The following is a 9,930-nucleotide window of genomic DNA, read 5'->3' as shown; positions in this document are numbered from 1 at the left end:
GGATATTTTCCATAAAATTTTGTGGCATTTATCAGTAGCACTTGTAACACTGTCCTAAGATGAGAAAATTGATAGGTCGTTCTTTGCGTATCTATAAAATATTTGGTTGTTATCCCATGTTTGAAGGACATAGAACATGGAATATAGTGTACGGTCTGTTTTTATGCGTTTTCTATTCTTTTACAACAATTGCATTTACTTACCTGTCAATTCATGAAAGTGGAATTGATAAAGAGTTAATAATTGGAATGTTTCAAACGTACCTACAACTTGTACTAAATTTAAACATCATTATTAGAACAAATATTCTTTCACAGTTTGGACTTGTTTTGGCCGAGATCAAACGCATTCATGTTTTGAGTAAAGAGACATTTAATAAGAACGAAGATGATAATGCTGACTACAATAAGTTTTATTCTTTGCATAATTTTAAAACGATTGTTCTATATATCTTCTTTATTCTAATTTTGGTACTTGGATACTTCGGTTGGGGTTATCGATTTCCTAGCGGCTATATTTTAAAGCAAATTTCACAGTTTTATGCCTTTGTAACTATAGTATTGCAGTGGCAAGTGTTGCTATATTTACAATGGAAAATTGTCTTATGGAATAAACAGTTTTCAACTGAATTCACAAATAAGTTCCCTAACATGAATGATATTAAATGTAGACGCGTGTTGTATAGAATTGAACTTCACTTAGAATTGTTAAATACAAAACGGAGTGCTTGTGAAAAATTTAACAATTATTTTGGGCTACACATGTTATTTCAGATCATTGTTTCTGCACAAAATTTATTAGGATTTATACAAAGTTTAATAGGATTCACTCGGAATAGATTCACACCGTTCTTCTCAGTCTGTCTCATTTCGAATTTGACTTTTCGAATGGTAAAGTGATGACATATACATTATGTATTTGAACATTAATATTTTATTAACATTTTGTTTGTTTTAGGCATTAGGCACTGTGGTTGCAGTTAAATGTCAGCACATTCGGCACGAATACGATAAAACTAAAGTCCAGGCCTTTAAAACTTCACAGCGCTTGCAATACCTTGTTCAATTCGAAAATAAATGGAATAAAGATTTGATTAGGTTGTGCAAAGAAACTACAAGGCCAATAAAATTTGATGCATTTGGCTTTTTTAATGTAGATTACTCAACTATTTTCATGTTTGTTAATTTAATAATAACATATGTTATTGTTATTATACAATTCTCAACACAATCCTATCAACCAATGTATTTTATCGTTGATAAGCCGGAGAATATTAGTTTTTCAATAATGTCTTAGACGCATGTGTTTCATTGCGAATCATCAATTAAGAGTATGTATTGATAAACATTATACAGACATGCACACAAAGTAGCATGCAGATAAAAGTGTCAAATTTAAATGAAGTCATGCGCAGTAAAGTATAATGTTATGGTAAAGTTTGTGTATTTGATGTTTAATATTGTATTTCGCAGAAGTTTGATAGACGTTTGTTACTTTAGTTTTTTGTCTCGCCACCTTTCTTGATAATCTTTTGACATTTGATAAATAGCTAGCAGTAAAGTACGTCCTGTGCTGATTACAATTATCTCTTACTTTTCAGTCTATTTAGATATAAACAAACAAGGGTATACTTGGAATAAACGATCGGAATTCGTTTAAGTAATGACATCACAAGCAAAGTGCATTTTAATCTGTTGCCTGTAACGTCCCTGCTAGGTGGACTTTTTTTAATGATTGCATTGAAATTATCATATATACGTGTACGCCTCATTACTTGATTATTTCCTTGTAATAAATTATATTCTTTTTCATTCATAAAAACTATATTAACAAGAACTACTTAGCGTACGTTTGTTCACTTGTCCATACTTCTGACGCGCGCTCACCATTGGAAATACCCAACAGTCGACGCTGTGTATAGAAAACACAGCGCAAATAAATCTTGGGATAAACCGTGACCGTCCGCACCGAGTGCCGGTCGCATTTCACGGCAATAAATAAATAAATCAGCTCTGTCCGAGTGGGAGATATACAACTCTGATCAGCTTGCAACAAGTTCATGAGGGCCACTCATCCTCGCACCACGCTCCTACTAGTCCTCCGTCGGCTTTTCGGCATGTATTAAAGTGTTTACCGTGATCGGTCAAAACGTTCAGTTTCCAGTCGACCGTCGGCGGTTGATGGTTGAGCGACGCTGAACAAAACAACAACTAACAAGTTAATTTGCCATATTCCGAAGGTAAGCAATTAATAAATATTTACTTCGTATTTCCCACATTATCTCGAAAGTAACATGTTTGTACTGAATGCACATGATTTGATTCGCGGAAGAGATTTCATCTATGTGGATAATAAATATCCCGATGTGAAAGGACCTTGAAGCTAACTCTAAATTTTGCATGTGCTTATTTATTAATAGAAAACCGGCTTTTGCTTTTTCATTGAAGTTAACACGTTCAACTGAAGATAATTATATTTATTATACAAATGTGGATATAAAAGTCAAAATGGAATTTCATTTATTGCGATGAACCTAATTTAAAAAACAAAAATCTAATTATGGGCTATTATAAACTAAGATGTTAGCAAGTTACTGCTAATCATAAATCTTACATGGCGTCGTGACTTCTCAGAGTTATTTAATTACTTTGTTTATAAACACATAAAAACTTACATAACACGTTCGAATCGATAAGCGGTTGACCATAAATAGGAGTTGTGTATTGTATTAATGAAATTAATTAAGCGAGAGGATGATTCCAATGTCGAGGTGAAGGTTGAGTTTTATTGCGTTTGCAATGCACTTTATAAATCGCAAATGTTATTACGCGTTGCTGTGAGGGCTAGCAATAAATTGAGGCGTTAAATCACAACAACTATAGTTCAACCAAGGTTTTCTGAATCAATAGTTTTATAGTACTTGTCAAAATTAATGCTCTGCAATATTTACTAATTTATTATTGTTTTTAGAAAAGGTGTAAGCACAAAAATGCGTGGTGTATTTGTGTTAGCACTTTTGCCGCTTGTATTGGCATCTCCACTATCGCCAATTAGTCCACCATCATCAACAGAAACATTGGTTGTAGTTACGGATACGGTACCAACCACAGAAACAAATGAAGGCACTACACTCAGAGAGGTGAGTTATTATTATTGCATTAACTAGCTTTTAACTCGCACCAACATTTTAAAAATTTTATTACCAAAAAATTTGTGGTTTTGTAATTATAGCTGGGAAAAGTTGCGTCTCCAGTCATCAAAGAGATGGATATCATGTCTAACGTCACCAACCGCTTCTCTTCTACTCTCGTTAAGAGCAAAGTGAAGAACGAGGCTCCCATCGCACAAGAAGTTACCTTTTTTATCGTTCTTCCTGATCAAGCTTTTATTTCCGGATTTATCATGGAAATTGGTGGAAAAAATTATACCGCTTACGTTGATGAAAAAGAAAAGGCTAAACAAACTTACGACGACGTAAGCAGAGTCAATTTGTTTTATATTCATATTTTTAATTAAATCGGTTAATTTCTTCTTCAGGCCGTTCTTTCTGGTATTGGTGCTGCTCACGTTGCAGTATCCGCACGTGATTCAAACAAATTCACCGTAAGTGTGAATGTTGAGCCGGAGAGTAAAGCCGTGTTTTATCTCAACTACGAAGAGCTTCTTGATCGTAAAGATGGCCGCTACGAACTTGTTCTCAACATTCATCCGAACCAATTAGTGAAGCATATGAATGTACAAGTCGATATTATGGAGTCGCGCCCAATTACCTCTATTAAGACGCCGCCGTTACGCTCGGGCAATGAAATTATTAAAGAAAATCCTAAGCTAGATCCTAAAGCAACCATTGAACACCCCACACCGGAAACAGCTAGGGTTACCTTTAAACCTGATTATAATCAGCAGAAAGAAATTGCACAGGGCTTAGGCAAGGAAGAAAACGAAGGTATTGGTGGCCAGTTTGTGGTGCAATATGACGTCGAGCGTGATCCACAGGGTGGCGAGGTTCTAGTAAAGGATGGTTACTTTGTTCACTTTTTTGCTCCCTCAGATTTGAAACCTTTAGATAAACATGTTGTGTTTGTGTTGGACACCAGCGGAAGCATGTACGATCGTAAAATGAACCAACTTAAAACCGCCATGCACAATATTCTTGGAGAACTCAATCCTAAAGATTTGTTTAATTTGGTCGAGTTTAATACAAATGTTAAGGTATGGAATTTAGATGCACCGACAGAAAGCACATTGTTTCCAAGTTCGGAAGATAGTTGGTACAGTGGAGATAAAATATTTGACTTGTCGGTAAGGATTAAAATTATATTTTATATTTTTATTTTTATTCATTGTTTTACAATTTTCAGGATGTTTCTTTTCCGCCTGCGTATCCAGTTAATAATAACACAATTAAAAAGGCTAACAAATATGTTGATCAGATGTTTGCTACTGGTGGCACCAACATTTACGAAGCACTTCGTGTTGGTTTACATTTGGTTAAACTGAGGCAGACGAGAACCGGTGACAAGAATGCTCAACCCTTAATCGTTTTCCTCACTGACGGTGATCCCACTGTAGGCAAGACATCGCCAACGGATATTATCAGCCAGGTTCACTTCACCATAGCACTTTAGCACATATTGTTACTTAAGCATTTAATTGATTTCAGATCCAAGAACAAAATCTTGCAAAGGTGCCAATTATTTCTTTATCTTTTGGTACCGGTGCCGATAGATCATTTTTGCAAAAACTTTCTTTGCGTAACACCGGCTTTGCTCGACACATTTACGAAGACTCTGACGCCAGTCTTCAACTTGAAAACTTTTATAAAGAAATCTCATCACCATTACTACACAACATCAAATTTGTTTACACTCCTGATGTGACCAGTCTAACACGCACCGAGTTTCCCATTTTGTACGGCGGCGCCGAGATTGTTGTCTGCGGTACCTTCCCCGGAAACGAATTTAACAAAGAGGCTAGTAAGGTAGTGTCGTGGGGACGCAACGGACCTATTGATTTATTGCCTTCTGTACAAAGGGCTACAGGTCAACTTGAAAGGTACCCAAAATGAAAGCCATAAAAGTCGTAAAATAGTAAATATTGATCACTAACTTGTTGAATTATATTGACAGGCTATGGGCTTACATGACAATTAAACGCTATCTGGACGCCAAAGATGTTGCAGTTGGCAATACCACAGAGTATGAAAAGAAAGCGCTTGATTTGGCAAAAAAATATTCTTTTGTAACTCCCGTTACTTCGTTGGTTGTTGTAAAACCGAATGCCACATCTAAACCAGTAGAGACAGAAGCTGCCGATCAGGCTAACTTCCCTGTTTCACAGTATGCATTGCAATCATTCCCTGCTGTTGGTCGTAAGTATCCGAACTATACATTTTACAACATATTTAACGTCTTTTCTTTTAATACTTGTTTTTGGTTGATGCTTATTCTTCTACCTTGGTGCACACTTATTGATGTCACGCAATTTTTTATCTATAGATCGTAGCTTCATTCTACCCTTATCAGGTATACTTTTGAACTTTATTTTTTTACTCTATTTTCTTAACATCACTTTTTTTTACTTATTTTTCGTGCTTAGTGAATGCGATGCAACCGCAATACTCACGTAAGTTTATTTCTATTAAATGAAATTCAGTAATAGTTCACTAATTCATTGGGAATTTTATATTTCATGGAAACAGATAGAAGTCATTTTGTACCTAAAAAGCTTACTTCACGAATACGTTGTAAGTTTTAACCTGCAGAATTTTCTTTAGTCACAATTTGACTTGGATCATCAAAACAAGCTTCATCTAAAACCAAATTTACATTATAATTTATTTTTTATAGTCTCAGGAGTGCCCGCACCAGCAATGTTTTATCCAGGACCAATGTCAACAAAAACTGCTGGAGGTGGATTCGGCGGTGGTGCTGTTGGGTTCGGCGGTGGATATGCGAGTGCAGGACCAGCAACACCTTTTAATCAACATGTTGATTCTCATCCCATTGCAGAAGAGGATGCTGATATTAGGGTGCTGATAGCGGCGGAATCATCCACCATCACGATATCAACTACAACCCAGGAAGCAGTGACCTTGCCTCCAGAACACGCCCAAAAGTTACCATGGTTGCAAGAAAAGATGAATCCTGACGGCACTCTTAATTTCTTGAAAGGCAAATATCAGCTTGGGTTCAATGAAACGTCGCCATTGGATGAAGATTGTACAGATCCCAAGAGCGAAGAAGGATTGTGCGTTCTTCTTAAGGATTGTGAGGCTTTGTACCCCCAGCTAACTTCAACACAAACATTCAAGGATTATTTCTGTATTATTGGTGATAAGTACGTGGAATACTTTTTTTATATTTAATTTAGTATACTTTATATTTGATAAATGCTTTATTCATTTTCTTTGTTTTAGCCTTGCTGGAGTCTGCTGCTCGAAAAAATACCGATCAATGGAGAAAGCGCCAGAACCATAATTTTTTATTCATGATTACTAGTTGTAAGGATATATTTTGGTATTTAAAATAAAGTTGTTTTGCAAATACTGTTTTATGTATAGAGTGTGTATGTACTTATTGTTTAATTTTGTTTAGTATGTGAAGTGCTCGAGACAGACTGGGATTTAAAATATTGTTGTTCAGATATTCTATACTGACATTGACACTATTCATTTTTCAGTTTTATTTTAACAGACCTTTTCTTAACGTTTATAAATATAAGCGATACAATTATCGCTACCAAAATGGACGATTTTTGTCAGTATAACCTATTTCGCAAACCACGGCCAGCACTATTTATTCCGCCCCCCTATGACAAACCCAGCGAAACACACTGCGAGCGAATGCAAACTCCTCTGTTACATCTGCGCGCAACAGATCCATCGAAGATTCTCTTGCTGTGCGAGTCTTTAAAAGACCAATGTACGATGGATTTGGAGGCTAAAATCAATTGCTACGTATGGATTAAGGTTCCTTTTAAAATCAATAATAATAGATACCTTTTAGTTAATGATTGAAGCTGAGTGCGACTGCGCATTTATGGCTTTCTTTGAAGTTCTTCCCAAGTTGGCTGTTGTAAAAGTAATGGGCGTTCATGCCTTAGAGCCAGAAATTCAACTACCAACTAGTGACCCAGCAATAGCCACCATTGGAGAAAATAAAGCTGGAGTAAACTTTGCAATTGAAAATCTTCCGCCTGTTTTGTTACAGCAGTTAGAAGCGTTGAAACTTGATCTAGAGGGCGGCGACATCATGGCTTATCCAATTTTTGAACAAAAGCATCGTAACGGGATAGCCGAGGAAACTTCAACATTAAGTCTTGCTGTTTTCATAATAAACTCAACACGTCAGAAAATATTTCTTAAGGATATTGTTCAAGAATGTTTTCGTTTTGTCTTGCCGATACTGACGAGTACTATCGCTTTCGAACGCCAAAGTAAGATCAAAGGACGTTTGCAGGAGTTGCTTGAAATCGGGCGAGTCCTATTTGACAATCTCAATGACAGAGAGCAACTATTAAATAAGATCATGGAGCGTGGAAAGTGCATTTTCGAAAGCGAACGATGCGACATATATTTTATTGATGAAAAACAGAAGAATCTTGAAGCCAATGTAATATGCAATGGGAAACTTGTTTTGGATGTAGTTTCTAAGAATCAAGGAGTTATAGGTTTTTACAGCCTTCTACTCAAGTTACGAGTATATTTTAAGTTTTACATATATTTTAGGAATGTCATATACACAGAACAAATTGTTAAATATTGAAAATGCTCATGACAATCCTCTATTCCTCAAAAGTGACGATGAAAAATGCGCATATCACACTCGCAACATTCTATGCTTCCCAATACCTCACAAAGAGAAAGTACTTGGTTGTATACAGATGCGTAACAAGTTCGGGGGAGATTTTAATGTTTTCGATGAAAATATCACATCTTACTTTGCAACCTATGTTGCTCTTGCCATCTCTCAGTGCGAGATGTTGACGCAACTTCGCGCAAAGAATGCTCGGCATGATATCTCCAATAAATTACTTCTCTTCCAGTTTGATTTTCGTGAAGCGGAGGTAGAACATTTGCTCAACGCGCAAAGACATGATTTGAATGGATTCAATTTTCCAACGTTCAATTCTCGTACCGTGCCGTATCATCGAATTGGCGTGTGTATGATGAAAATGTTTGAAGATTTAAATTTTATCCAAAAGTATAAGTTGGAACGAAGAGCTCTGGCAAAGTTTTTGGTTCTGGTACAGAAAGGATACTTTAATCATCCATATCATAATTATGATCATGCATTCAGCGTCGCGCATTTTATCTACTCAACGGTATGTTATTTGCAATTATTGGAGCGAAATGTTTTGACGTAAGTAACCTAACCTATCATAACCTTTTTAAATATATTGATATATTGCGTTTTAATCATTTTTAGAGGGTTAGATGTAATAGCATTATTGATAGCCGCCATTTGCCACAACGTTGATCATCATGGAATGTCAAACCCATTCAGAACGGTAGAAGAATCAACATTTGCAAGTCTATATTCCAGTTCAAGATCAATTATGGAAACCCATCACTTTGCACAAACAATGACTATATTGAATTCAGAGGTTTGTTTATTAACTGATAATTCTGTAATAAATACCTCAACTTTATTTCTATCTAGGGTTGTAACTTCCTTGCTAATTTTTCATCGGAAGACTATTCGAGTATAGTAAGCATGATTCGAGGCAATATAATTGCCACTGATTATGCGGAACATTTAAAACACTTCAAAAAACAAGAAATTCTACTAACGGTAACTCATTATCATGTAAATATTTTTATGCATTCAACACAGCCATTTTTAGAAAAACTTCAAACCGCGTCTATTAGAGCACAAGTTACTCTTCTGTGCTTTACTAATGACATGTGGTGATTTTGTTGACCACGTTCGTGACTGGAGAACGGTCCGCACTGCGGTTGCACAAATGTATGAAGAGTATTTTAGACAGGGTGACTTGGAGAGAGAAATGGGAAAAGTTCCAAACGAAATGATGGACAGAGAAAAAGCTCGCATACCGTTGCTGCAAATTAATTTACTGAAAGATGTAGTTCTTCCGCCTTATGAGTAAGTGAATATGTTTTTTAAACTATCAACAAATAATGTCATGATTAATATTTTTATAGATTGCTAGTAAAGGTATATCCCGATATGCACTTCTGCATTGATGCTATTTATGAGAATATAACAAACTGGGAGCTTTCCAAAGCACACTTTTTGCAGCGTGTGCCATCGGACGCGACTTCAATCGAATTGTTAATGGGAAATCAGCTCAGCATGACTAATTTCCATTCTGTTGAAGAAGAACATCACGTTGAAACCGAGGAGTCTTACGTCTATGACTACGATGATTAATTTTTTTGCATTTTTTAAAATTCTTATTTCATAGTAAATAGTCAAAAATCAAATAATGTATGAAGTAATAAATGTATATGCAGTTGCCTATAGTGAATGTATATAGGTTTGCAGTATTGTCATGTGACGAAGAAGAGGCGGCGCAACACATACACCAATGCAAGCAGAAATACGAAGCAATGTTTTTATTAATAACCACATGCAGACAACAGGTAACAACAATTTTCCGCGATGACCTTGAGGCTGCGAATGCATAACAACTGTAACTGGCACGCGCGCGCACTCACAATTCATTGCTTATTTATTAATTATTAATTATTGTATTTTCTCTGGTTATTATTGGTTTTTAACGTGCAGGAATACTAATGGGCAGATGCTGCGTGCACGCGGCTCGCGTACTTGTTGCACGCTTTGCATAACGAAAGTGACATTGCATCGGTGGATTTTTTTTTTCAGTATTCTTGGAATGCAAATGAAAGCCATTGTTTCTGCCGAATGAGTTTCGCGTGACGTGGATTTCCATTGTGGAACAAAT

The 9,930-nt window shown here is 36.0% G+C and overlaps 2 protein-coding genes and 1 long non-coding RNA gene across 7 annotated transcripts; 2 read left to right on the top strand and 1 right to left on the bottom strand.

Annotated features, from left to right (window-relative positions):
• Positions 1 to 1,960: 1,960 nt before the first annotated feature.
• On the top strand, positions 1,961 to 6,545 carry LOC135796518 (inter-alpha-trypsin inhibitor heavy chain H4-like). 5 transcript variants are annotated; one of them, XM_065308567.1, is made up of 12 exons: positions 1,961 to 2,239; positions 2,976 to 3,139; positions 3,232 to 3,474; positions 3,538 to 4,302; positions 4,362 to 4,604; positions 4,664 to 5,055; positions 5,130 to 5,371; positions 5,499 to 5,525; positions 5,599 to 5,625; positions 5,702 to 5,746; positions 5,850 to 6,339; positions 6,419 to 6,545. In XM_065308567.1, the coding sequence occupies exons 2-12, from the start codon at positions 2,990 to 2,992 to the stop codon at positions 6,477 to 6,479; spliced, it is 2,685 nt and encodes an 894-aa protein (XP_065164639.1). In that variant the 5' UTR covers positions 1,961 to 2,239; positions 2,976 to 2,989; the 3' UTR covers positions 6,480 to 6,545. The 5 variants fall into 5 exon arrangements, with proteins under 5 accessions (XP_065164639.1, XP_065164638.1, XP_065164641.1 ...); XM_065308566.1 differs by having other exon boundaries at positions 2,971 to 3,139; XM_065308568.1 differs by lacking the exon at positions 5,702 to 5,746 and having other exon boundaries at positions 1,962 to 2,239; positions 2,971 to 3,139.
• Positions 6,073 to 7,057, bottom strand: LOC135796522 (uncharacterized). Its single transcript, XR_010549355.1, has 2 exons — positions 7,001 to 7,057; positions 6,073 to 6,941 (listed from the first exon to the last, which is right to left on the bottom strand). It is a non-coding gene; the product is annotated as an uncharacterized lncRNA (long non-coding RNA).
• LOC135796520 (cGMP-dependent 3',5'-cyclic phosphodiesterase-like) lies at positions 6,746 to 9,487 on the top strand. Its single transcript, XM_065308571.1, has 7 exons — positions 6,746 to 6,958; positions 7,008 to 7,671; positions 7,730 to 8,363; positions 8,430 to 8,607; positions 8,664 to 8,795; positions 8,848 to 9,107; positions 9,167 to 9,487. Exons 1-7 carry the CDS (start codon positions 6,746 to 6,748, stop codon positions 9,393 to 9,395), a joined length of 2,310 nt encoding a protein of 769 aa, XP_065164643.1. The 3' UTR covers positions 9,396 to 9,487.
• Positions 9,488 to 9,930: the final 443 nt, after the last annotated feature.

Source organism: Atheta coriaria, unplaced genomic scaffold (assembly GCF_025399875.1).
Source record: "Atheta coriaria isolate IRGN ID8LTWV9N9 unplaced genomic scaffold, Caltech_Dcor_3.1 hic_scaffold_7_pilon, whole genome shotgun sequence".
Taxonomy (NCBI): Eukaryota; Metazoa; Arthropoda; class Insecta; order Coleoptera; family Staphylinidae; genus Dalotia; species Dalotia coriaria.
Note: the sequence above shows the minus strand (reverse complement) of the source record. Positions and strands in the feature narration are given on the sequence as shown.